We start from the raw sequence: 27,422 nt of genomic DNA, 5'->3' as shown, positions 1-27,422 counted from the left end.
CATCGATAAACTTCATTAATGCAAACTGAACACCAGATCATCTTCAAATAACTTGAAGCCCACTCTAATACCTATAATATCCCTAAATCAGGTCTAATAGTTTTAGGTATGTTTTTCAGGTTCAAAGCATGAATTTAGAAATTTATTGGGTTAATAGTATTTTTTTTTAATTTGATTTAGGATGTCAATTTCATCTAAAATCGATTAAACAATAATCCAGAAAAATAAAAATATTTTTGGAAAATTAAATTTAAAGTAATTAAATAATTATTAGTGAAAATAATTAAATTGGGTCGAAAAAGAATTTTAAAATATTTTTATTGGGGATTAATTTGAGTTAAATTTAAATATTAATTTAATTGAATTTAATTGTAAAATAAAGGAAACTTTGGAGTATTTATTAGGAAAATAAGCCTTTAAATTCGGAATTTTGGACGGAAACGATTAATGGGTAAAGTAAGGGAAATGGGGGAGTGGCCATTCGGCAAATTTCCCAATTGTTAAATTTCTGGCGGGTTGTTTCAGTTTTAAATATAATGTATCTAGCCTACTTTTCACACCATTTACATCATATTAGAGAGATATAAAATTTGTTTTCTTTGCATGGTTTTAAAGATCTATCATCAGAGAATAGATTTAACAAATTTCATTCTCAAAATACTCTCTTTTCACCCGAAATTATTCAGAAAAGTAGCCAAAAGTATTCTGAAATTTCTCAAGATTCTTGAATCAAGATTTTCAACCAAAAGATTTAGAATGAATTAAAGGTAATTATTATTTCTAAACTTATTTTTATGATGATTAGAAGCATATTTACATGATTTGAGTGATAATTATATGATTTTTTATCAATGTCATCTTCTTCAAAAGCTTAAGGTGTTTTAATGGTAGATCTTAAATTTTGAGAGGAAATCCATAAATCAATGGATGTTCCAACTCAAAATGGATCTATTAGAAGGTTTTTTTTTTTATCTTATTTACCAATATTAAACACGTTTTGTAAAGTAATTTAAAGAAATTCGAATTTCATCATCTTCATGAACCGATTTTTCAGATTTTTGTGAAATTGATTTAAATGTGAATTTGATTTAAATGTGAATTTGATACTTAGTATATGTTTATTTAGTCTAGTATTGATGTTTGGAAGTGATTAGGAGGGTTGAAGTGATCGATTTTGTGAGGAATCAAGTTTTCGACTTGATGATACAAATCTTGTAAGGTAACTTTAAGTGAGAATTTCGTGTAGCCTAGTTGATGAAAATTTGTGCTTATTATATCTTTTGAAAGGTGGTAATATCTATTTTATCTGTTGAAGCTCCAAATCTTGAAGAGGATTGAGCCAATTGAAATTGAAGCTTGGATTTGCTTAGTTGATCACTTGGTTGTGGTTGAGTTAGTTGTGTAGTAAGTGTTATTAAAGGGTGATTTGGTAAATTGACCCTCACTTATGCTTAATTGGATGATTAATTATTGATTGCAAATATTTAATTGAGTTTTGGTTAGTTAATTTTGCAAGATTGTTGATATATGTTTAACTAATGAATTTTTTGTCAAGTGTTGGTAAGTGAGCATCTAGTGATTTTATGTGCTTGATTTGATTGATTATAATAGTGAATTAAGCAAGCACGCTAGAGTTTTTGGTTCATGGTATGTTGATATTTCTGATAAATGAACATTGATAATAAGTAACTTGTATGCTAGATTTAATTTGATGTTAAAATGGCTATGTTGCATGATTCACATATGTATTTTGGCACTTTAAATTGAGCACATTATTAACTGAAATTATGTTATGATTTATTGGTTATATTGGCATTATAGCATGGTGGATCCATTGATATAGTTGGCATGCCATAGGATTTGTGAGTACTCACCATATTGATATGTTATTTATGAGCAATGAGGCTCTAGGTGGACTGATTTAGAGTAGACAAGGAAGTGTTGAGCTTGTGTCTCCATTCAACAGAACTAGTTTGAGGTGATATAAAGAAGCGTGTGGCCTCCGCCTACTCAATTCAAGATTGATTTTGATTCTGATTGGGAATAAGGAGATCCGTTTATCCGATGTATGATCACACGATTAAGCCATGATTGTATATGCCAATATAAATGTATGAAATTTTATATGCTAAATTGATGATTGTATGCCATGATTAGTTATGATTTTTTATACATGGTTAAGCATATGACATTAAACTATTATGGATTGATATTGTGATTGAAAATTTGTTTTTTATTGGTTTCAATTTAAGCATGATTTGGGTGCTAATTTACTCGTCGTTTTATTAACTTTCATTGAGCTTTTTAAGCTCACACCTTAACATCCCAAAATAGGGCCTAGTCGAAATAGTAGTTTCGAGACCACGAATTCGAGGCTAAGAAAATTATTTTATTTATATTTTTAGAGTACTAGCATGATTATATAGATACATGAAAATTTTGATGAATTAATTTTAGCGATTTTGAGTCCAACTGCGATAAAGGACTAAATCGCATAAAGTGAAAAAGTCTCAAATTGATTGCTAAAGGTATTAAATTGCCATGAAACTGAAATTTGGGGTCTAAAAAGGGTAAATAGACCCTTAAACATTAGCTTGGTCGGCCATGAGACAAAGAAAAATGAAATGGTCAAAGGATTAGGTATGTGATGTCATAAAATGTGTTTTAAATAATGCCCTAAGGTCTAGCCTTCAATTTATTTTATTTTTCACTCTTCTTCTTGACCGAAAATTAGCCATTTTCAAGGGTTTTAAGCTTTAAAATTTCAGCAACTTGGAGCCCTCTCAAGTAAGTGATTTTCTTGAAAATTTTTGTACTTTTGGAGTCCCTATTGCATGAACTTTCTTTTGAGGGGACTATGTTACAAAATGGTAAATGTTCTAGGAAGTTGCCATGAAAGGGTTCATAACAGTTGCTGAGTTTTGGTGGAAGAATATGAGTCTTAGTTGTTAGATAAACAACTTTTATGAAAGGTGTTAGCATGAAAACACCTAATTGAACCATTTTGCAAAAGTTTGTGAAATTGGTAAGAAATGTATGATATAGATGGAATTGTAAGATGCCATAAGCACAAATGTTATTAGGCTAGGCTTGAATGATTATAAAATGTGATGAAAATCGAATTACGAGCTCGAGGGGAAAATCGTAATTTTATCAAGGTTTAAAGGCAAATTGGTCATTTTGCCCTAGGATGAGATAGGGATTACAAAGGAATTAAATAATGTATTGATATAGTTATTTTGCTGATATAGATCTCGATAAACCAAATCCGGAAGTTGACTGAGGGAAACGAAAAGTTTCGGAGTGATAAAAGCTCGAATCTGAAACAATCACCAGGTAAGTTCGAATAACTCAAAGTAGACTCTAATGCACTTAAAATGTATATTTTTTATTGTATAAATGTGGTAAATGCCTATTGCATGATAATTTATGAGATTTAATAAAGTAAGTAAAAGGCATATAAGAAAGTCCCAGTTGAATGAATAGGGTTACTCGATGGAACATCTCGAAAATGAATTGACGGTGAAAAGGATATAGCCCAGAAGGGTGATCTTAAAGTGATCTAGCCTCCCGAAGAATATGTGTGCCTTAAGATTTAGCCCGGACGAGTAATCCGTAGTAGGGTCTGAATTTAGCCTGGACTGGTAATTCAGATTCGAGCTCATTAGAGTATATGTCGTTGTAAGGGGATTTAGCCTGGACTGGTAATCCCAACATTTACTCTATGAGTTTGTATTGCGGGAAATTTAGCCTGATTTGGCAATTCCGCCATAAGATGCAAGGTTCGATGGAGTGCGTACTCAAAACGATCATTTGTATGAGTTGAAGGGAAATGATATATCCATCGGAAAACCGAGAAATTCAATGGGACTAACATAAGATGTAAATTGGGAATAATGATATGATGAGCTCATTTAGATATACTATTATCTTGTCATGCCATGAGACTAACTTAGTGGGTGAGTGCATGTGATAGGAAATATATTCTATACTTGTTTGGATGGAGTATTTATTATGGTCACATGCTAAATAATCAGTAAGTTTATTTTCCCGTTATCCGAACTTACTAAGCATGTTAATGCTTACCCTCTTTTTATTTTCCTCTGTTTTACAGTACTCGTGGACTCTTGATGATTGGAAGACGGTTGAAGTGTTATCGCACTATCAACCTGATCCTATTTTGGGTATTTGTGAAAAATTTTATTTTGTTATAATGGCATGTGTAGGGCTAAACTAGAATGTTTGATTTAATGAGAAATTGGTTATGTATTTTGGCTAAGTCAAAAGCCTTTCATTTTGCATCAAGCCTAGAATAGTGGCTGTTATTCATTTTGGTAAATGCTTATAATATTCTTTCTATGGATGAATTGGCGTCCATTGTGGTGAAATTAGTATATGGAAATGATCTTGTGTAGGTTGTGTAAAATGGCTGACAAAATGGCCTGGAAATGCCCTCCTTTGTCCACACGGGCAAGACACACGGGCGTGTGTCTAGGCTGTGTGTGACACACGGCTCACTCCCATAGGTGTGTGTTATGGCCGTGCGTCCCCTGCATTTAAAATTTTAAGTCATTGTTGTACACGGGCAGGCCACACGGGCGTGTGCCATGGCCGTGTATTAAAGTTAGTATTATACACGGGCAGGCCACACGGGCGTGCACCATGGCTGTGTTTTAAAGTCAGTGTTGCACACAGGCTAAGGGCATAGGCGTGTCCCAAGCCACTCGGGCATGCGTGACCACATAGTCCATACCCACACGGGTGTGTGGGGCCTTAAAGCATGAATTTTCCAAGTTTTTCTTGAGCCCTCAGTTTGACCCCGAACCACCTTGAATGTATGTTTTGGGCCTTTTAAGCCCAATTAAGGGACAGGTTGCTTATAGAACAAAAATTTTTAAATTGATCAAAATTTTATGGCCCGATTTCATAAGATTGGTTGAGTTTAAGTTTGGTAGCACCTCAAACCCTGTTCCAGCGCTGGATACGGGTGAGGGGTGTTACAGAGGAGCTGAGGAGCTGAGCAAGAGAGTTCCAAGAGATTAAGGCTCGGTAGAGATTTAGTTACACGTTTTAGAAATGTTATTTGGGCATTGTGGAACTTCTGAGACTTAGTTTAATTTTAATTGTAATTGGACTTGGACATTGGACATTTTTAATTTTGGATGGTTTTATAATATCATATATTCATGTTTGAGTTTGATTATTGAATAATTTACGGTATATTGTTTCTTAATAACATGGTGATTGATAACATGGTGTGTGATGCATGATGTTTACACTAACCATTGTTTAAATAAATAGTTAGAAAATTTTAATTTATATCAAATTTGACATACATGATCCATATGAATGAAATATAAAATGTGACAGTTGGATTGTTAAAATATTAATCGTACAAAGAGATGTGTAAATATGTAAAACTAATATAGTTTTACACGGGTGTAAGTGAATCTCTCTCCTTATTCATAATATATACAATTTAGCTATCTATCAATGCTAGATAGTAAAGGGTTGCCAGAGGTGGTGTTACCTATCAACCGGGTCCCAACTTAGTTAAGAAATTATCAAAAGTTTCGTTCCTTTACAAAGTAAGAAATATTATGTTGAGGGAATTAATATCTTTTGTATGTTGATAAATCTTAATAAATAAACATAAATAATAAGAATAATAGATTTTGAACTTAGGTCTTCGTGCTTTTCACTAACTTAATTTTAACATTTCAACAAAAATTACAATTTTTAATGAATTTAGTATAAGAATGTTTTCACTTACATATTTAGTGTGACATAATTTAATATTGTGTATGACTTGGGTTAGTTTAGCAATGCTTTTGAAAAGTACCGTGGAAAAGTGTTTTTGTGAAGTGCTTTTGAAAAGTTTAATTTAAAATTAGAGTGCTTTAACAAATAAAATATCCATTTTAGACATGTTATTATCAAGTAATAAATATGCATTTAAATAATATTTAAATTAGTTAATATTATTATATTTTAGTAAGAATATAAAAATTATTATAACTTGTTAATATTTTAATATATGAAATATAAATTTTAAATATTTTTAAGCAATAAATATTAATTATTTATAAAATTTAATTAGAATATATAAACTATATTTTAAATATTTAAATATAACCATTAAATATTTGTAATTAGTATTTTAAAAATATTTTTATTTTTAATTAATAATTTTAACACATTTGTAATTAAACACAAAAATAATCAAAAGTGCTTTTAGGAGAGAAAAATTAAAATTTTAGCTTCTTCTTATTATAGAAGTACTTTTGAAAAACTAAAAATTTCAGTAAAAAACAACTTATTTAGCTCAACTTTTTTTTCAAAAATACTTTTAGAGTCAGAATTATTTTTTTTAAGCACTGCTGAACAGCCTTGCCTTTGAGGCAAGGAAAATTGGATTTAAAGCCACCAATGACATATGTTGTAAGCCCAAAGCCGGAATTTTCCCATTGTAGTTAAAGGTTTGGTAAGAAAAAGAAGTCGTTTCTTTTCCCTTTTGAGGCAGGAAAAGGTCGTTTAGTAGAATTTAGTTGGGAAATAGGAATGGATCAGTAAATTAGATCTGTAAAATAAGGATGGAATTGAAAAGAAGTAAAAGTTTATGTTCCAAAAAGAAAAGAAACGAAAAATTGACAGACGAAAGCGTGAAAACGAAAATCTAAAACATCCAATAGTAATTAGTAACCGGCGATGCAAACACAGTTCGGTAGTGCAGTATTTCCTCGTCTTCTCCGCCGCTCCCTCTCTTATATTCCCTCCATTCTCTACTCTCTCCATTCGCTCCTTAATTTATTTCATTTCTTTCGCTTTCTCTCCAATTCCTCTCCTCAAAGCCAAAAACACAAGGAAATGGCTTCTCCCTTTCTCTCCAACACTATCATCTCCTTCTCTTCTTCCCTTTCTTCTTCTTCTTCTCTTCCTCGTCTTGCCCCTTCAATTCCTTTCTCTGCAATTCGTTCCAAGTCAACCCCAAGACGAATCCTGACCGTCCGTTCCAAGATCAGGGAGATCTTCATGCCTGCCCTCAGTTCTACCATGACCGAGGGCAAGATCGTCTCTTGGGTTAAATCCGAAGGTGATGTACTCTCCAAAGGTGAAAGCGTCGTCGTTGTCGAATCCGACAAGGCTGACATGGATGTCGAGACTTTCTATGACGGCATTCTCGCTGCTATAGTTGTTGGGGAAGGCGAAACTGCTCCTGTTGGTGCTGCCATTGGTATTCTCGCTGAGACTGAAGATGAAATTGCTGAGGCTAAAGCCAAAGCTGCCTCAAAATCAGGTGCTTCAACCCCATCTGCTCCACCTCCTGCTCCAACTCCAGCTGCTGCCTCAACTCCAGCTCCTCCCAAATCGACGCCTGCTCCCGCGGCTCCAACAGTTGCGGAGGGGCCGAGGAAGACTGTTGCCACACCATATGCAAAGAAGTTAGCGAAGCAGCACAAGGTGGACATTGAGTCTGTGGTTGGAACAGGTCCGTATGGGAGGATTACGCCAGAGGACATTGAGGCCGCCGCCGGTCTTTCACCTTCGAAGAAAAATGTGGGGCTTGCAGTGGTTGTGGAAACGAAGCCTGCAGCACCAGCGAAAGCTCCAGCTGCTTCTGCCGCCCCTTCTAGCCTTCCTCCTCCAGTTCCAGGATCTACAGTTGTGCCGTTTACGACAATGCAGTCCGCCGTTTCGAAAAATATGGTGGAGAGCCTTTCAGTGCCCACATTTCGAGTGGGGTATCCTGTGACTACGGACGCGCTTGATGCCTTGTATGAGAAGGTAAGTTGAGTTGGATTTTTTGATTTCATAAGTTGGATTATTTTTGTTTTGGATTCGCAAATTGGTTTTAATTCATCACTTGGTATTTTGATTTATAGGTGAAACCAAAGGGTGTGACAATGACTGCTTTGTTAGCCAAAGCTGCCGCAATGGCACTTGCGCAGCACCCTGTTGTGAATTCAAGCTGTAAAGATGGCAAGAGTTTTACTTACAATAGTAACATCAACATTGCAGTAGCTGTTGCTATCAATGGTGGCTTGATTACCCCTGTTCTTCAAGATGCAGATAAGGTTAGTGATCCTATACTATATTGATTTTTGATAATTGGAATAAAATATAAGAGTTGTTTGTTATTAATAATATGCTGTAGTTGTATATAGTTTTTCTATAGTTTCTTATAGCTTCTAAGAGCTTGAATTAAAGGAATTGTTTCGATATAGTTGGATTTGTATCTACTGTCTCAAAAATGGAAAGAATTGGTGGAGAAAGCCCGGGCAAAGCAGCTTCAGCCTCAAGAGTATAATTCGGGTTTGTACTGCTTAGCGATTTTACTTCTGGTTCCACTTTGAGTAGTTGGTTGATATTTTTGTGTCTAGAATTTAGAGAGTAAATAATGATTAAATTGCTTGCAGGGACATTCACTCTGTCCAATCTGGGCATGTTTGGAGTGGACAGGTTTGATGCCATTCTTCCCCCAGGCCAGGTGAGTGGTTATGGATGGACCTTCTATTTCCTCTGTTTGATTACATCTCTCTATGTTTTTTAGTTATTTTTTGGAATGATGACCAGGGAGCTATCATGGCTGTTGGAGCATCAAAGCCAACTGTTGTAGCTGATGCTGATGGATTCTTCAGCGTGAAAAACAAAATGCTGGTGAGTCCCGTTTCAATTATGGAGCCAATTACAATCCCTTGTAGATAAAGCTTTCGTTCGAACTTTATAGAAAATTTATGAGATAGGATAAATTATTACAAATCTATCATGAACCAATATACTCATTTATTGTTAATGCTTTAAGGTATCATGTAGTGACTGAAAGCAGACTACATTTATGATTTTTACTAATATAACAGTAAAAAGATGCCGGGATCTGAGGCTATCTAAAAAAAGTACAATTTAGGTACAAGCTATGTTACTCGAACTCTTCACTATTTTTCAAGTACCTGTGTCCGGCACATGAATATAGACGAACTCCAATAATCCCCCAAATACATGGAAAAACTTAGAAAAGACTAACCTTACTTGTGTCGAGTACATACTTGTATCTAACACTCATACCTGAGTCCAAGCACATAGGGCACAAGTACTCTACTTTTTCTGAGCAACCATCATGCCGTGTTGAGGAGTTCACCTGTTATATTTCATGAGCTATATTTAAAGGGAATTGCTTTTGGGAGGAAAAGATTCCCTCCAACAATGGCTAGCTTTAGACATCCTGTCCACATTATGTACTTGATCATGGTTGGTTGGTTTCTCGCCCACACACTCATGTGCTTAAGTTGTTTGTGTAAGTTGGCTGTTTGTGTACCCTGTTCCATTTACGAGTAAAAATCTTGACTGACAAATAAGCTTGAAATAATTTAGTGATGACAAGGACTTACACTATCCATTTCATTCTGAATTCGGATATACAAGGAGCAATAGTCAATTACATTACAAATGCATTTCTTGGATAGAGGAAGAACTTTTCCGTATTTCCCATGGTGCATATAAACAATGGTCATCCTTTTCAAATGTGTATCACATTTTCTTGCAGCCTGCTTTTGGCTGCAGAAGACTTTTATCACTGACCCTCATCCTCTTTTCCACAACTCAGGCTTCCCATTCTGCTCTCTGCTATTGTTGGAACTGCTTTTGCTTCATTTCTTCTGGCCTCTAAGATGTATTCTTTAGTTATGGGTGGTACTCTTGGGGTATTTAATCCTATTTACTACCTAACATTTGTCGGTCATTGCGACTGCCATCATGTGAAATAAGGAGGATAGTTGTGAGGATATGTTTGATTTTTCCAAAAAGCTCATTTGGATCCTCAGTAAGTATACGTGGTATATTGGTTGTTAATTGTGTGGAGGAACCTACCTTGATTAGCTTCTATTGGCAGAAGCTGGTTCATTTTATGTTAGCTGAGTCAATGGCTAGGTAAACTTCCAGATAGCTAAGATATTTCCAAGACACTGTTCTACAAAGGACAAAAAGTGTTAGAGCTGTTACAACAAACAAAACCTTAATGCAGTAAGGTTGGTTTAGCTATCGCCTATATTTGGTCATATTGTGCTACTATGCCTAACTCGGGATAATTTCCTTAGGTAGGTCAACACCACTGAGGTCTTTGTTTCTTGTTTATGCCAGTGTCCTAATAAGCCTCTCATTCTATTGACATGCTCTCTTTTAAATATCATCTTCTTTAAGGTCATTTGTAGGTTTTTTGGTTTTTCTCTTGACATAAATTTAAAATTTAATTAGTTTATTTATGATCATGTTTAGAGTTGTCCAAATACGAATGGGCTCCAATATTTCTTGTTCGCCCCAAATTACTTTGCGTTACATTGTGATGGTAAGTGGTTAGAGCTTGTACAGTGGTAGTTGTCAGAGCTAAACCTATCTTTGCAACCCTAATTATATTGTTGTTGAAGGTATGTGCTACGGATGTTTTGATAAAGTTTTTGAGAAATATTAATCTGAAATAACTAGTTCAATCGTTAGATTATGTTAATTCCATTTATTGGTGAATAATCCATGTTCTTCATGTTTGGCAATTAATATAGAGGAGTCGCTATATTGGACAGGAGACAAACTAAATTTTCATCCTGGCTAACTATTTCAAAAGAACAACTTAGTTACCATGAGATTCTTCCTTTTCAGGTGAATGTTACTGCTGACCACCGAATTATCTATGGTGCTGATTTGGCTGCCTTCCTTCAAACCTTCTCAAAGATTGTTGAGAACGCTGAAAGCCTCACTTTGTAGATGATTCTCAGGTTTATGCAATGAATTCACACCGAGTCTTCTAATTTCACGGCAAAGCAGAGCTGTTGTCTGTGTATTCAAACAGATGACCTAGCTGAGGACCTTTTCTCTGTGTCAGTACAATTTGTATCTCGATACATTTTTTCTTTTCTTTTTAAAGAATTTCAGGTGCAATCTCAGATTGAGTTGAATTAGATATTGGAAGAAACAGAATAACTACGGGATGTTTTTGATAGAATTAAATGAAAATTGCTTTATTAAGAATTTTGGTGTCAAACTTTATTCTCCATGTCACTAGTTTTTTTCTCATCAAAGGGTGTTACTATTAGTTTCGGCATTGAACACATTTGTTTGGAACTCTGGTTTTTTTGCTCATTACAATCACAGGAATATATCCATCATGATGAAACTGTTTATACTGTGATTGTTTCCTTGTGGTTTAAGACAAGGTATTAAGCATGCACCGAAAATGAAAGTATACATTACTTGTCTGGTTAAGGAATATTCTTGTCTCTCCAGATATTGCTTGATTGGCTGTTTATAGATTGGTAAACCCAAACTTAGAAGAAGACAAATAGAAACCAGCTTCAGAATTTTTATTTTTCATCTATTACAAAATACAATACTTGGTGGTGGATTTTTCTTTCTAATGTTATTTAGGACTTTACATGCCTATCCTACGATTCAGATTGTAATCTATTAGACTCTCTCTACAAGATCTATGGCTAGACAGTTTTAGAAAATTTCCTCAAATGCAAAAACTAAACCTTGCTTGCAAGCTCTACTCCTGCATCTCCTTCAGATTCACTGTCTTTGCCATGGATTTGAATCGGCTTATACGTATACAGCTTAGCACAACAGATGTAGTAAATAAGATTAACCACTTGCAAGGCAGTGATCAACCAGTAAAAGTACTCCAATTTGCCCTCGTTCAAGTTGTTATCTGGAAGCCAATTTGATCCATCAGCTCTTGCGCTGAATTTGTGTACTAAAGAAACCAGCAGTGTGCTCATGTAATTTCCGACTGAGATTGCAGTCCAAAACAGTGCGGTAGCTGTGCTCCTCATGCTTTCAGGTGCCTGATCATAAAAGAATTCCAAGTGTCCAATCGACATGAATGCCTCTGCTATTCCATGAAGACTGTACTGAGGCACAAGCCAGAACACTGAGATGGGGATGATTGAATGAGCCTTGTCTTGAAGCCCATGTGCTATAGCCGCTTCTTTACGCTTCACCTCCACGAAGCCTGCTACCAGAGTGGCTAATACTGATATCATGAATCCTATTCCCATCCGGTGCAGGAAGCTGATGCCTCGCTCGAGCCCTGTGTATCTACGGGCAATGCGGACCAAAACACGGTCATACAAGGCTATCGTGGAGAGCATGGAGACCATGGTGAAGACAGTCATGGAACCAGCAGGGATCTCAAATGACTTGGTGAGGTGCCTGTTCATGGTTTTGGCCTGTTGGAGGGAGAATGTGTTTTGCTGAGCATAGGCTGTGATGAGGAGGATTCCTGCTGCCCATATTGGTCCCATTCGGATCACTGCTTTTAGTTCCTCCACTCGATGGATGGTGTTCAGTCTCCATAGATTAGGAGCTTGCCCTGGTTTTACAATATCTTCTTCAGTCACAATGGCTGCCTTGTCAAGGAATCTGCAACTCATCGTATACATTAATTAATTAGCATGAGGCTTCCATGTTCAAAGATGTATTGGGCCATTTTTATTTTTATTTAATTTGCTTGCTTTGATGAACATGGGAAGCGAAGAAAATTTGGCCTTTTAAATTTATTCCACCACTGTCATCAGCCACAGTGCGAGGCAGGAAAATTGCAGGTGAAATAATAGGCAAAAAACATGTTCCCATTGAATGGTAGGGTCTGCTGGGGCCTGAGGGAGACTTTTGATTCAGACACTCTAAAAACAACTTTTGTTTCTTTGCCAACTAAAATGCAATTATGGAGTGATCAAGTGGGTGGCAGTGTGAATAAGATCTAAGCTTTGAGGTGGCCCTCCTCCTCCCAATTATTGAGTCCTTCGCTCCATATCTCAAAGATTCCAAAACTTACAATGAAACCTACTATCAAAACTGACGGTATTTCCGAAATAACAAAGGCCATGTTGGTATCAAACAAATCCAAGGAAAGTAATCTTATCTACTCCCAATTTCTTTTATTTTTCTTACTTGATATGGACACCATAAGGAAGACAGACCACCATCATATGATATGAGAAGACATGAAATGAAGCTAATAATGCCTTAAGATTATTTTACTATTTATAAATGCTTTGGTTTCATATTTTAAAAAAATGGTTCTTTTGGGGACGAAAAGTAAAAAGCATAGGTTAAAATAGTGTCTTCCTTTTAAAGAATTAACTAAATTCAACAATAATAATATTAAAATGCAACCATAAAGTAAGAGAAAAGGGTAAAAGAAGACATCAATCATGATATGCATGCATGGCAGTCTTGTTTAGCATATGGTATCATTGTCGGTTTCTAGAACAATTGTCACAGTTCCATGTTTGAGTGGCAGCTATGGATGCAAATGCAATTGTGTGTTTAAGAAACCAGAAAGGGACAACTTACGTCATGTCTGGGGTGTGAACAAGTTTTCCATCTACAGAAATGGAGGCGTCAAGCTCATCATTCCGATACAACAAGTTGGGGTCAGAAACCATGGCCAACTTCCTCTTCTTGAAAGCTGACACACTGACCTGTACCAAACGGGTAAACGGACTCCCTGACGGATCCATGTGTCGATAAAGTGGATAGCCGATGATGAACGTGATAATGGACAAGAACATGGCGATGGTGGGGACTCCAAGGCCCCATCCCCACCCAATGTTATCTTGAATGTAAACAAGCACTGTGACAGCCACAAGTATTGATACCCCCATCACAAAGTAGTACCAATTGAAGTATTTCCATGTCTTCGTTGCTTCCTTTGGGTTGCTTTCGTCGAACTGGTCTGCCCCGAAAGCAACCACACAAGGCCGGATTCCTCCTGATCCCAAAGCCCCAAGTAAGAGAGATCCGTATAGGATTGCCAACTGCCCTGCCGTTGCTTGTTGGCAGACTTGCTCACCTTTACACGGTGGTGGCCTAAGTTGTGGAAGTATTGCTGATAGTGTTAAACATGTCATCCCCTGAAACCATCAATCAAAGGTTAAAAATAAAGCAGCCATGCATCTGTTCATGAATCTGAGAGACCCGAGACTGTCTATTCTTACTATTTGGTATATGATGGAAGCGACTGTTATTGTCCAGAAACGACCGGCGTATGAATCAGAGATAAAGGCACCAAGCAATGGTGTCAAGCTAGCTGTTCCACCAAAATTTGTGAGAGTGTTGGCTGCTTTGGTTAATGGCATATGAAGCTGTGTTGTTAAGTAGCTTATCATATTAGTATTAAATCCCACCACCGCCAGCTTCTCACAGATCTCATTTGCTGCATCATATAATCATACATCAAAACTAAATTAAACGAAAAGTCCCAACATAGTAATACTACCAATATCTAAGAAGAGAAATATTCTTAATTTAGATCACTAAAATGCATGTACAAGTAAGTACATATGGATAATTATAATTACTTACAGAAAATGAAAGGCATGGTGACCAATCCTCCCTTGGGCCTAGTTTTAACATTGTTTTGTTTAGGGTCATCTTCCTCCACTCTTTCCATCTTTGTATTCTGGATATAGAAGGTGCCTGAAATGAAATGGTGTCCGCAGGAGCCTATTTATAGGGCCTGTTGAAAACTTGAAAGGTTTTTAGCTCTAATATGTAAATTTTAAGCTATTGCCGTAAACTTTTTTAACAGTGCGGTGGGTGGGTGTGGGGTAATTTACAATAAAAATATCCGTATCCAAGGCCACACATTGAGAAGGCAATGAGAAAGAAGTTCTGTTTTTGTCAGCTTTTTGTTGGTTTGTATTAGGTGAAATGGTGAAATTATGGGATACATAAGAAACTGAGTTTTTTTTTTATATAAATTGTACAGAAACTTTTAGTTAATATATAATTTCATACATTAATTTTTTTATATAGTTATACATATGAAATTTTAATTGTGTTATAAATATATGTATAAAATTTTAATGTTAATTTAATTATATGCATTTAAAGAAATAAATACATTAATATTTTTACATTGAATAAATATACTTATGTAATATGAAAACGTAAATTGTATTATATCGATAATAATATTGGTAATTTATGAAAATTAAATCAAATTAAAATGTCATGTATAAAGTTGTACAATATCAAAATTCATATATAACATTACACATTTAACAAAATTGATGTATAATTTTAAAATTTATCTCAAAATTTTAAAGCGAAAATTTATTAAAATTAAATTAAAATCCATAGCGAAAACATAAAATAATGCCAGACAATTTCATATGCGTCATCTCTATTGCTGAGTTATGGGGTGCCACCAACAAAAAGATAAAAGAACAAAAAAAATTATAGAAATGGAAAATGTAATAAATGCAGAGGCAGAAACATAATAAATGTATCATTTATCAATTAATTCATTTTACTAGAGAATTGGTATTTATTTTTAAAAAATTATACAATAAATTAAAATTAAAAGAATGTAGAGCAACTTGTTAAGATATGGCTACTCTTTGGCATATGTTCAACTTGTGGATAACGTCCATGCAGTATTCAAACTTGGTTGTATTTTGGCCATAATCACCTCAAAAAGTATTGCACTCTTGTATCTTTTACATATATACAATTTTATTGAAATTTCTTGGTAAGTATAAGGATAGAGCACGAAACTAATATATATCCAACACTTGCATAATTTTATTGAAAAGACTACTATCTCAAAGTTAATTGGAAATAATCATAAATGCCTTGATTTTCTTTTTTTGTGAATAAAAAGAGATCAACTTAAACCGTATAAACAGCCAGACCGTAGAATATCCAGTAACACATCCGGAAAATGCAGCAGCACCCGCATTCCCTCCAACATTGAATGTTCCATTTTAGCTAGTCTATCAGCACAAGAATTTTGTTCCTATCTATGTGCTTGAACTCGATCAGTCATTTCCTTCTACAAAGTTGATGGATAAGTTGAATTTCCGCAAGACCATTATCAGTAAAGCATTATTGCTTTCAGCCTCAATCTTCCATGCAAGAGAAAGACCTTCAAGCATTGCCCGCGCCTCTACTTGAAAAATTGTTGATACTCCAAGATTCAACACAAAGCCACAAATCCACTCTCCATTTGAACTCTCCTACGAAATTAGTGGATCCATCTGTATTAAGTTTCACCCAATCATCCTTGGGAGGCTTCCAAGATTTCTCCTCCACAGAGATAAAAACCTGTTGACAGTCGCCAGCCATGGAAGATAAACTTGGCCCACGAGGTGCTAGTAGAAAGCACATCTCTACTACTATTATGCCCATCATTGAAAATAAAATCATTCCTACACTTCCATAACCTCCAAATAATGCAAATAGCAAAAAGTGAATGCCAATCCATTTGTTCAACTACTATATTACTTTCCTTGGTCAAATTCCAGATTAACCAGTCTAAAGAAAAAAAGTTATGACAAACTTATCTCCAAAATGTTAATAACCAAATTTAATATTTTGGCATAAAATAGAGACTATTGTATGATAAAAGGTATACATTTTATCAAAAATGTAGCATAAGTAATATGTTATGATGCTTTGGTTCAATGATAAGGTCGAGGCGTTAAGAATTTAAATACTATGTTTGAATTTATCTTTATGATATTGAGAAAAACAAAAGAAAAAATTGTTAAAGAAAGAAAAGATTAAATATCATTTTATTTTGGATGATTACAATTAGTAAGGAAAGGAAAGTAAAGGAAATTTAAAATTTTTGTTTGGTAAAACTATGGAAAGGAAATGATTGAATATAGTGATTTCTTACAATTATAACTTTTTATAATATAATCATATAGAAAGTTATAAAGGTAAAAATGATATTTTACAACTTAAAAATATTTTTACTTTTCTTTTCTTAAATTTCCTCTAATTTAGGGTAAATAAAATTTAACATTTATACTTTCCTTAGCTTTCCCTTACTTCAACTTAAAAAAAGTTAACCAAACAAAGGAAATGATCTTCCTTTCCTCTACTTTCCTTTCTTTTGGTTTGTATTACCTCAATCCAAATATAAGTTAAGATTTTCATGTTCGAGTCTTACCTTATATAGATGTGTGAGTTTTCCTTAGATTTATTCTTGTTAATTAGTTTGAACTGAATTCAGTTGTTAGTTATTCAATTTAATGCTTATAATAATTTATTCTATTGAAATGTTTATCTCTTTAAAAAACTCATTTCATACAAAATCAGTGAAGAAAAAGTTAGCAAATATTAAGGCCAACTAAACGAAATGTCCATATCGAACGCGCTCTTGCCCAACCTTTCAACTCCTTCAAATCCTGATTGATTCCTCCCTTTGCTTTGACGACCTCAATATTTTGCATTGGTTCCTTGATGTCACGGGTAGCAAGGATGAGCTTCTAGTCCGCTATTGTTCTTTCTGAAATAATATTACTCTAGTTTTTGTCCATGTTCAAGAGTCTACATTTGTTAATTCCTTGATCATACATATATAAAGAAAACAATCTCAAAAGAAGAATTTATGCTTGAAGTCAATATTTCGCATAAAATTTTTTACAACAGAATATCTTATAATTGTTTCTATCCTTCACCCCAACAACATTCTAAAAGCTACCTCATTCTCTTCCTTTTTTGATAGTTAGAGACAAATTTCATTAGATGTCATTACAATCATCTTCCTTAAACTCTGTTAATCTAGTAAGGATACCACATCTACCATTCATTCCCCTCATTGTAACCTCTTCTGTAATGCCTTAAGGATAGAATAGTAGTTGTTCCTAATAAAGCAGAGGGTACCTATTGAATTGGGTTAAGCTCATCTAAAAATGATATCATTTCCCTCATTTCAGATTCGCCATAAGGTACAAGTGAAGAGGGTGTAGAATTCTCTTGCTTCTTTAGTATTTAGATCATCCAACGTGACCCACTTCGAATTCCAATAAAACATTACTAAGACTTCGTTTGTTTTATTGAAAATGGCTTTTGGAAAATGATTTTTGGAAAATGACTTACTTCTATGGGAAAACTAATATTTGTTGATATTTGGATGAATTTGTGTAAAATATTTTCTATTGTTTGACAGATTTTCTGAAAATATTTCATAAAAGTTGTTTTCATTTAAACAAATATACATTTGAGATTTTCTTATCTTTTCATTGTTTAATTGATTTTACTTTATATCTATAAATTTATATTTTACATTGTTCTTTGTAAAACAAACACGACATAAATTTATTTGTTATAAAATATTATAGTGCAAGTTCCTTTTAACAATAGAAAATATTTGTAATAATCAATGTCATATATAAACTTAATAATAAATGATGCTTAATTAAAACTTAATTTAAATTACATATATTACATATATGAGAGTACATATTGAGACATTAGAGTTGTAAGAGATAAATGAAGCTAAGGACTACTTAAATAAATACTCAAATTTATATAATTAAAATGTTCGATTTCTATACTAGGTTAAAATATGTCATAAGTCATTGTAATGTCCGTAAATTTTAAATTTAGTCCATGTACTTTTGTTTTTGGATTAGTCCTACTTTTTAGATATCAAAATTCAAGTTCAACTGTTAGCATTTTTAAAAATATTTTGTTAAATTCATGTTCATTATAATGTCACTTTTTAGTTACATGAGTACCGAATATTTTTATTTAAAATGTGACATCAACAAAATTGACAAAAAAATTTAACAATGTTAACAATCGACTTGATTTTCAAATCTGAAAATTAGAAAGATTAAATTTGTGAAAATAAGAGTACAGGCACTAATTTCTAAATTTTTGAAGAGTACATAGGCTTATGGCATATTTTAACTTTTATACTACAAAAAGTTATTATTAATATATTTATAATTGTAATAAATATTAATTATTAAATATTAATATTGAATATTTTTCAATAATGTATGAAGAATATTATTTAAAATTATTATTTTTAAATTTTTTATTAAAATAAAATTGAAATATTAGATAATTTATTATATAATTAGATATAGATAATTAAATATGTATATTTAATAATATTGAAAATTATAATATTTTATTCATTTTAAATATTTTTAAAATAAAAATAAAAATTATTATTAATATAATAATATTAAATTTGACTTAAGTTAATTTTATATAAAATGAGATCACCCATAAATAAGCTCTTTTTTGGGACAATGACTTACTTTTTAAAATGGTAAGTCATTTTACTGGAAAAATAACTTATTTCCGTTGACCTGTAAGTCATTTTTTGTTGACTAAATTATTTTTCATTAAACAAACACAAAAAAATGTAAAAAAAATATTTTTCAAAAATTATTTCATTAAAACAAACCGAGTCTAAGTCAAAATTCTTGAATTCTTAGAAAAAGTATGCCACCAAATTAGATAGCTCTAGCAAAATCTTATTTAGCAAAGATATGCTCAATAGACTCAACAAAGTACAAGGAGCAAAAAGGGCAATTAGTCATGGATTAATTGATTATCTTGCCAATTCTTCTCTAGTTGGAATACAGCCATGACAAGTTTAAAAAAAAAACTTGAAAAAGAGTTTGAGTTTTCAAAGGTTTCACTACTTGGTCCCATGCGGATGACTTATCTCTCTCTGGATTATTTCTTTTTCAAATAATTTCAGAGATAGATTTTATAAAAAAAAACCCCACAGCTATCAAATTTCCATATGAGTTTATTTTCTCCACCTAGGATAGAGAAAATTCTACTTCTAATATCCTACCGAGCTTCTTTTTTTAGAGCAAATCTAATCATCCTGTCATCTTAAAATCTTACATTATTCCTCATGTATGCATGTTTTATCGATTTCCTCTCAAAGCACCACGACTTCATTAACCAAAATAATCTCACAAAATTTTCTATTTCAAACTTGCACATCAACTTTGAGTAAACAAAGTCTTTTCCTTTTAGAAGCCCTTCTAAATCTACAAGTCAGAAGCTTTCAACATCACATCACATAATTCATAGTTTTTATGATATTTCACTTTAAAGATTCTAGTAGTTAATGATTCTTTCATCAATATTCTCCATGCTTGTTTAGTAAGAAGGGCTTTATTCACCAAGTCTGTTGATCTAGTTTCCAATCCTCTTTGGTGTTTAGGTCATCAAATGGTACTCGAATTACGTCGGTGAAGTTTTCTCTCCCCAACACAATGCCTCCACTAGAAGGCGTTAACGATCTAATCAATATAAAGGAATATTAACTAGAGTAAACATAATTAGAGTCGGTCTACCTCTTTGAGAGAGGCATTTTGCAATTTCCAATGCGCTAATTTACTATGAATCTTATAAATGATATTTTGGGAGAGAGTTTCCTTATTGCTTATCTCACCAAAATTCACTACTAGATATTTATCGAGTTTATTCACTTTCTGTACTCTTAATATACTAGTGAACCATCTCCCTTCCCTCTGTTTTCTTTATGGATCGAAGAAAAGCTTCAATTTGTCAAAATTTACCATTTTTCTTGAGATTTGGCAAGAATCCATGAGAATGGCTTTAGCGACTCAGCACAAATGGACAGTAGCCTTGATAAACAAGGAATAGTCTTTTTAGAGCTCGTGGTTGCTCTAACTAGATTGTAAAACTCATTGCTATACTTCTTTATCAAGTACAAAAGTGTGCATTTTTGGTATTGTTAATTTTAAATAACAGATAATGAGAGTTTAGTTAATGGAATATAATATTATCTCTAGTAATAAGATTACCAAAATATAAGATTACACTTAAGATTAAGTATATTACGTCGCCTTATTTAATTTATTTAGCTATAATGTAAAATTTTCGTATTTAGATGATGAAATTTAAAATTATTTAAACATATATTTTACTAAATTGTTCTTATTACAATTTTTTATAAGTTCACTTTCTTTAACATTTTTTGTCTTAATATTTTCATAAAATTACGATAACTTATAAAATTTATTTTTGCCACACATTAATTTTATCATGTGAATTTAATCAGTAACCATTGAACTGTTATTTGTTTCAAACAATTGAACTTAATTATGATAACTTATTTATACAATTTTATCAATTATTTATTTTAAAAATTTGATTGCTCTTATTATGTGAAGAGAAGTGAAATAAAAATTTCACAAAATAATGGTCTCTCCATCAAAGAAAATGGTAAAAGTATTAAGGAAGCCTCTAATTTAGGGGTGGATTGCATTTCAATCTCTCTACAAAAAAATGAGTACATTAGCCTTTATTTATTTCGAAACATGCAAATTAACCTTTCTGTTAATTTTTTTTTAACTAAACTATGACGCATACCGAAAACTATTTTTTATGGGTAAACTATAAAAATGGTCATCTAACTATACCTTTCATTCTATTTTGGTCACCCAACTATTAATTTTTTTTATTTAGTTGCTAAACTTTTCGAAATTGAATATTATATTCACTCTAAGCTTATGTGAGTTTTTTATTGGTCTAATAATAAAATTAACCCTTTAGTTTTTATGCATTCTATCAATTTCATTCTAAATATAAAATTTTTATAAATTTAATTTTAATGTTTCCAAAATTTATTATTTAATTTTAATTCTAAAATTTCAATAAATTTCACCATTAACATTTACAAAATTTATCAATTTAGATATTTTTTTTTTACAACAAAAAGGTAAACTCTCGACGTCTGCGATGATGCAAGCAAAACTAAAGAAAAATCACAGAATCTCAAAGAATGATGAATACATAAAAGGAACCGCATCTTCTTTAGTCTGCCATCATTATGATTTGAAATCAAATTAATGATGGGAATGACAGTTTTAGATATATACTAGTTAATAATTAAAATAAGGAAATGCAATGCAAAGAGGCCCGGGGAGAGGGGGGGAGCCAATCAAATGGTCCTAGTTCAATATTTTTTGGCAGGATCAAGTTGTAGATAAGAACAGAATGGCAGCAGGTGCGAATAATTTTTTGAGTTGAATAAAATTTTAATTTTTATAATTTATATCTTTATAATTTTTAAAAATAAATTTTTATAATTTGAAGAGAATTAAAGTATAATTTTATTTTATTAATTTAAAATTTTAAAAAATTTAAAATTTAAATAATAATTTTACATTTTAAATAGAGGTCCCCATGCCAGCCCCTCTAGGTTGGCAGGCTCCTCATAACCAAATTAAAGTGATGAAAATGGTTAAGTTAGAGAGAGTTGTATTGTTGGGGTAAGATGGTGAAGTACTTTCTTTGGTTATTTGGACCAAAACAAGAAATAAAGGGAAGGGCAAGTACGTAAGGTTGAGGAGAGAATGGGGCGGTGAGACTGAGAGCGAATGTGTGGTTTGGAGTCGGTTGCTAAGCGTCTCTTTCGGCGTGCTCTGCTTCTGTTGTTCTATGCATCATCTTTTTTGTTCATTAGCTTTTTCCATTGGGTAGAGTCGTTTCAAATTCAAAGACAATAATATATGTTTGAGATACTAAGGATATGTGTCATAATGTTGTTGGGTGCAGCTGATACTCATAACTCTACTACAACATTCTTTATCATCTGTGCAATTCTACCCAACCCAACCCAAACATTTACTCTTACCTTCCGCATTTTCTTCACTTCTTAACCCACAGAAACCATCATACACTTACAGCTCCAACTTCTCGCTCTGTTCCATCATTTTAATTACTTATTTCAACAATTTAGGGCATTTTGGGACTTTCAGTTTGTGTTTATTTTTAATAAACCTGATATTTATAGAGTTTTTGTTTGTTTTTATATGACAAAAAATGAAAACAAATTTGTTACACATGCATATGAAAAAGGAAAAAAAACAAGGGCACATTGTGAGGCCGAGAAGGAAGGAAAATTTCATTTCACATAGTCAGCAACAGCCAAAATTGGAGTCCTCAATTTCATGCTAAAGTTGTTTTCATGAATGATTTGGCTAACCTACACTTTTCTGTTATTGAAAGCGACAAATAAATCTGGAATTTCTGAATTTTTATGATTTTATGGTTCGAGAGAAAGGAATAGAGAAGACAATTTCTTTGACAATTTCTTTATCATATATCATAATGGGGGTAATTGCAGGCCTTTTTTTTTTATACAATATTTAACTAAGAGATCCTGTTGTTTAATGTGACTGTCAATCGTAATTAAGTTAAAACAATGAAGGTAAAAATAGCAATGACAACAAAGAGATTAAATTAAATTCAATTGAATTCAATTACAAGTTGAAGTAAATTTTTTTATGTATATAGAAAATAATTAAAATGAAGTTTATATCTTTACTGAGTTGATGTCACTTATTAATTAGATCTCATTTCAATTAAGAAAATTATTTTAATATCCTTTCATATTTGAAATAAATTAGATTATTTAAAGGCATGTTAGTCTTTTACTTAAAAAATAAAAGTACATGAATATGATAAAATTTGAATATATGTCAATTGAGTTAGTAAAACTTTAAATTTACCACTCAATCGAAATTTAATTTTAACATTTTTAGATCTTTTAATTTTTTATGCATACTTTATTAGTATATCTATATTATATATAAAATGTATGATTGAGTTGGTATCATGAGTCAACTCGATATTAACTCAATTGTGAAATTACTAAAATATCCTTTAATGAGTAACTAATATTATTATAAGAGGTATTTTTATTTTTCATACTTTTATATTTTTTCAAATAAAAAATTATTTGAAAATGAACCAAGAACAACAAATTTATATAAAATTTATTATCACTCCACGAAATCATTTGTTAAAATATTTTTATAAATATATTTTTAATATAAAATATTCTCGTACACTCACATTGTGGTGTGAAAAACTTACTATTAATAATATTGTTGATTAAGATGGTGTCACTAATTAACTTGATATCAACTTAGGATTGATGATAACACCATGATAAATAATTGTATTCATACAATAATCTTAATATGATGTATTCGTATGTTTAAATTTCGTTTTACTTACAATTTAATCTATTTTTTATTTTAACATCGTAACTATTTCATATATTATAATTAATTGATTTTAAATCATATATTTCATTATTTATTGTATGTTATTTTTAAACATAAATTTGTATTCTAAATATGTAGTTTCCACACACTTACATGTGTGTTGAGTTTCTAATATTAGCAATGTTGTTAATTAATTTAACATAACAAATCAACTCGACACTAACAACGATTAATGACAACATTATGATAAATAATTGTAATGTATTTTGTATTACTAATCTAATGTATTTATGTATTTAATTTTTTATTTTAGTATCGTATATATTTTTTATGTTATTATGATTAATTTTAGGTGATATATTTCGAGTAATTAAGTTATTTTCTCAAAACTCAAACTCGTTTGCTTAGTGAAAATTGACAGCAATTTAATCTTTAATTTTGCAGAAAACCAAGATAATAAACCACTTTTCTGAAGTATATTAACAAAAAAAAAAAAAAAAAAGCTTATTGTTGAAATGTTTGGTCTTTTCATGAAAGATTGAATTGCAGTTTGATTGTCTACTAACACTTGGTCCATATGCAAATCAAGCAGAATCAGCTGCGAAGCAAAGGGACCTTTGCCCTCTAATTAAAAGGGGTAATTTTAATTTAAGACCCCTCCATATAATTACTCATTCAATCAAAGCTTTTTAGAGCTTTAAAAATTTGCTTTGCCTTTGAGTATAATCTTCTCAATTATAGCCCTTGATTGAAAATTGCTATTGCAAATAACAAATCAACTTCTACTATGGATTGCGCAAGCTGAAACAATTCGTAGAGGTACTCTTCATATAATCTAGAGTTTATCTAGTCACTATAAAAAAATCCAATAATCTTAAAACTTCTAACACTAGTTGAACTTGACACCAAAATTGATGGTCCCTTTTGACAGATTTGATAACACTTTTTTAACACTCTTTATGTGTAAGCCACTTACACAATGCATGACATAAGATAGAACACTTACAACATACAAGATGTTAGGCCTTGCTTTTTTAGGGATACATCACACAACATGAATTCATAAAAATTTTTAATATAAAATATTTTCATACACTCAACTCCATCCTTGTTGAGTTTCTCATCTGAATTCATAAGGGTATTTATGATCTTAAATTCTTTCATATAGTACATATTAAAAAAAAATTGACATATTTTCTTTGACAAATGAATTTTTTTTTCTTGGTTTTACTTAATCTTCATTCGAAGGAAATAGATCATCAGTTAAAGATCAATCATCTCAAAAGCATTTTGCATTTCAACTTAAATTTCGTAATGAGACTTTCTTTGCTTTTTATAGTTAAGAGGTCATCCATATCAAGTGAGCCAATGACCATACCAAAGCCATAATACTTTAAAGCATAAATTCGTAAAGGCTTTTGTTAAGGCTTAAACTTATCAGATGTTTATCAATCTTTGATGTTAAATCATAAAATGGTCCTTTTTAGCAACTAAACCATGTTGTCTTATCCTTTTTACCATAAATGTTCAGGATGCTCAACGTAGAACTTGATCATGTTTTTGAAATTTGACTTTTTCATGATTTTTGAAACTTTGATCACATGGAAAATATAAAGTTTTGCATCAACTAGATGTGACATCCCACATCCGATCCAGATGTTTAATCTAAATGTGTGATGTCACATTACGTTGCCTAAGCAACTCAAATTATTTCGAGTAATCTAATAAAACAATTTGACATTAATTCATAATAATCACATATAATAACAATTATCAATATAAACATAATGATTCAATGTTATATGATTCTATAAATAGGGTTATAGGTTTGCATTCGATAAAAAATAGAGTTAAGGTTCTAATCCAAACTCTATTAATAAAATTTTAACATTGTGTTTCGGTGATGACACATCTCAAGACATGGCTTCTCGAGTCTCGAGCTATGTTCGAGATAGGCCTCTCTTGTTTTGTTATTTTAGCTTCGATGTTTGGATATCTTAAGACCTGGAATAGGGCAAAACTAGTTTAACTTCGATGTACCATTACCTCAAGATAAGAGCCATTTTGTCTTGAGACTAACTTGGAATGTCTCAAGACATTAAGACTTTGCACAAACAATAAGGTAAATTTTATTCTAACTGTTTCAAGACATGTCCTTCCTGTCTCGAGACTGAATGACAAAATAACAAAAAATGCCTATTTTCAAGCATTCCAACCATAGCAAATTATACCTAAAACATGCCTAAACATAGCACCAATGCAACAACCATCAATTCAATACATGTAATCATAATCAAATACCATCCAAGCATACAATTCAGTACAACTAGACAAATTTATCAACTAACATACTTTTTTAAACCTATACAAACATGCACAACTAGCTATTAAACAAAACTTGAAAATCAACCTTGGAAACCTTATAGATCACCTTACCAAGTATACCAAAACATGAGCATAGATATATATAAACAAAATATTATAAGCACTCCAAAACACTTCCTAATTACTTAGGTGCATGCCATACATAATTAAGCATAACTAAAACCTAAAACCTTACAATGGATAGCTAAGCTGAGTGTTGATCGCTTGGATGCTGACGATACACGATCACCTCAAAAGCCTACGATACTTGCACACGGTAACAAACAAATTCGTATGCTGAGTATCGATTACTTAGTGATACTAACATAATTTGAAGCTAAACATAAAAGCAATTAAAACAAATTATTTTTAGGATAACTTATTATAAGTAGAATCAGAGTGATGTTCGCTTATCATATTCAAAACGAAGTTTATCCACAAATTAGAATAATGTATCATTTTCATAATCAAAATGACATAATAAACATTTACTTATAACCCCTATTAATTGGATACAGACACAAGTATGAATATGCAGATTTATTCCTTAAAACTCCACAATAAGTACCAAAGTATTGATCAAACACTCATGTATTGATCCCCCTAACACTCCACAAAATGTATTGCACCGAAGTGCGAGAATAAATTTGCACCATGGTGTTAGAATGAATACACGGAAGTGCCAGAATCTTGTGGCATGTCAACTATACCCTGACTATGTTTAGTATCGGTTAATTGAGGGCGAGCTCATAGCTTAACAATATCGATACATATGTAATCACATACCTTTTGTTAGAATTAAGTGACCCGAATCCTTATTTAAATAAAATATAGTGGTAAAATAAAATAAAAGTAAAATCCATATAGAATTACACTTCTTCTATTTTATTTTAGAATAAGGTTTTTAAAACCTTATTAAACTCCATCTATTTTATATTGATTAGAATAAGGTGTTTCAATCTTACTACACTCCTATTAGAATATGGCTTTACAAAGCCTATAAATAGACATAGTCTATTCCTCTTGTATAAATTTGAACTTGACATAGTGAATTTTCTTCTCCTCTACCCGTGGTTTTTTTCCGAAAGGGTTTTCAAGTAAAATCTGTGTGTTCTTTATTTTTATTTATTTTTTCTTTGTGATATATTGTCATTATCGACATTTTATTTTTACAAGTTGGTATCAGAGCTTCCGAGTTGTTCATCTCAATCACGGTAATGGCGTATTTGAAGTATGAAATTCTGTCGTTGG

General features: G+C 32.1%; 2 protein-coding genes across 2 annotated transcripts; one reads left to right on the top strand and one right to left on the bottom strand.

Moving 5' to 3' along the window:
• The first annotated feature begins 6,633 nt into the window (after positions 1-6,633).
• On the top strand, positions 6,634-11,016 carry LOC108463860 (dihydrolipoyllysine-residue acetyltransferase component 4 of pyruvate dehydrogenase complex, chloroplastic). Its single transcript, XM_017763828.2, has 6 exons — positions 6,634-7,785; positions 7,884-8,075; positions 8,226-8,313; positions 8,418-8,488; positions 8,575-8,658; positions 10,648-11,016. The coding sequence occupies exons 1-6, from the start codon at positions 6,709-6,711 to the stop codon at positions 10,750-10,752; spliced, it is 1,617 nt and encodes a 538-aa protein (XP_017619317.1). The 5' UTR covers positions 6,634-6,708; the 3' UTR covers positions 10,753-11,016.
• Positions 11,017-11,327: 311 nt separating this feature from the next.
• LOC108463859 (protein NRT1/ PTR FAMILY 3.1-like) lies at positions 11,328-14,510 on the bottom strand. Its single transcript, XM_017763827.2, has 4 exons — positions 14,356-14,510; positions 13,989-14,206; positions 13,345-13,904; positions 11,328-12,408 (listed from the first exon to the last, which is right to left on the bottom strand). The coding sequence occupies exons 1-4, from the start codon at positions 14,441-14,443 to the stop codon at positions 11,514-11,516; spliced, it is 1,761 nt and encodes a 586-aa protein (XP_017619316.2). The 5' UTR covers positions 14,444-14,510; the 3' UTR covers positions 11,328-11,513.
• Between the last annotated feature and the right edge of the window lie 12,912 nt (positions 14,511-27,422).

Source organism: Gossypium arboreum, chromosome 13, assembly GCF_025698485.1.
Source record: "Gossypium arboreum isolate Shixiya-1 chromosome 13, ASM2569848v2, whole genome shotgun sequence".
Taxonomy (NCBI): Eukaryota; Viridiplantae; Streptophyta; class Magnoliopsida; order Malvales; family Malvaceae; genus Gossypium; species Gossypium arboreum.
The sequence above is the reverse complement of the archived record's forward strand: the minus strand, read 5'-3'. Positions and strand labels throughout refer to the sequence as shown.

What these genes read in the sequence shown, in the direction of transcription:
- LOC108463860 (XM_017763828.2), top strand. Translation starts at nt 6,709, where the DNA reads ATGCAAACACAGTTCGGTAGTGCAGTATTTCCTCGTCTTCTCCGCCGC. An exon ending in GCCTCAAGAGTATAATTCGG is followed by an intron (nt 8,314 to 8,417) that starts GTTTGTACTGCT and finishes AATTGCTTGCAG; the next exon opens with GGACATTCACTCTGTCCAAT. An exon ending in GCGTGAAAAACAAAATGCTG is followed by an intron (nt 8,659 to 10,647) that starts GTGAGTCCCGTT and finishes CTTCCTTTTCAG; the next exon opens with GTGAATGTTACTGCTGACCA.
- LOC108463859 (XM_017763827.2), bottom strand. Translation starts at nt 14,443, where the DNA reads ATGGAAAGAGTGGAGGAAGATGACCCTAAACAAAACAATGTTAAAACT. An exon ending in CACCATGCCTTTCATTTTCT is followed by an intron (nt 14,207 to 14,355) that starts GTAAGTAATTAT and finishes TATATGATGCAG; the next exon opens with CAAATGAGATCTGTGAGAAG. An exon ending in CTTCCATCATATACCAAATA is followed by an intron (nt 13,905 to 13,988) that starts GTAAGAATAGAC and finishes TGATGGTTTCAG; the next exon opens with GGGATGACATGTTTAACACT.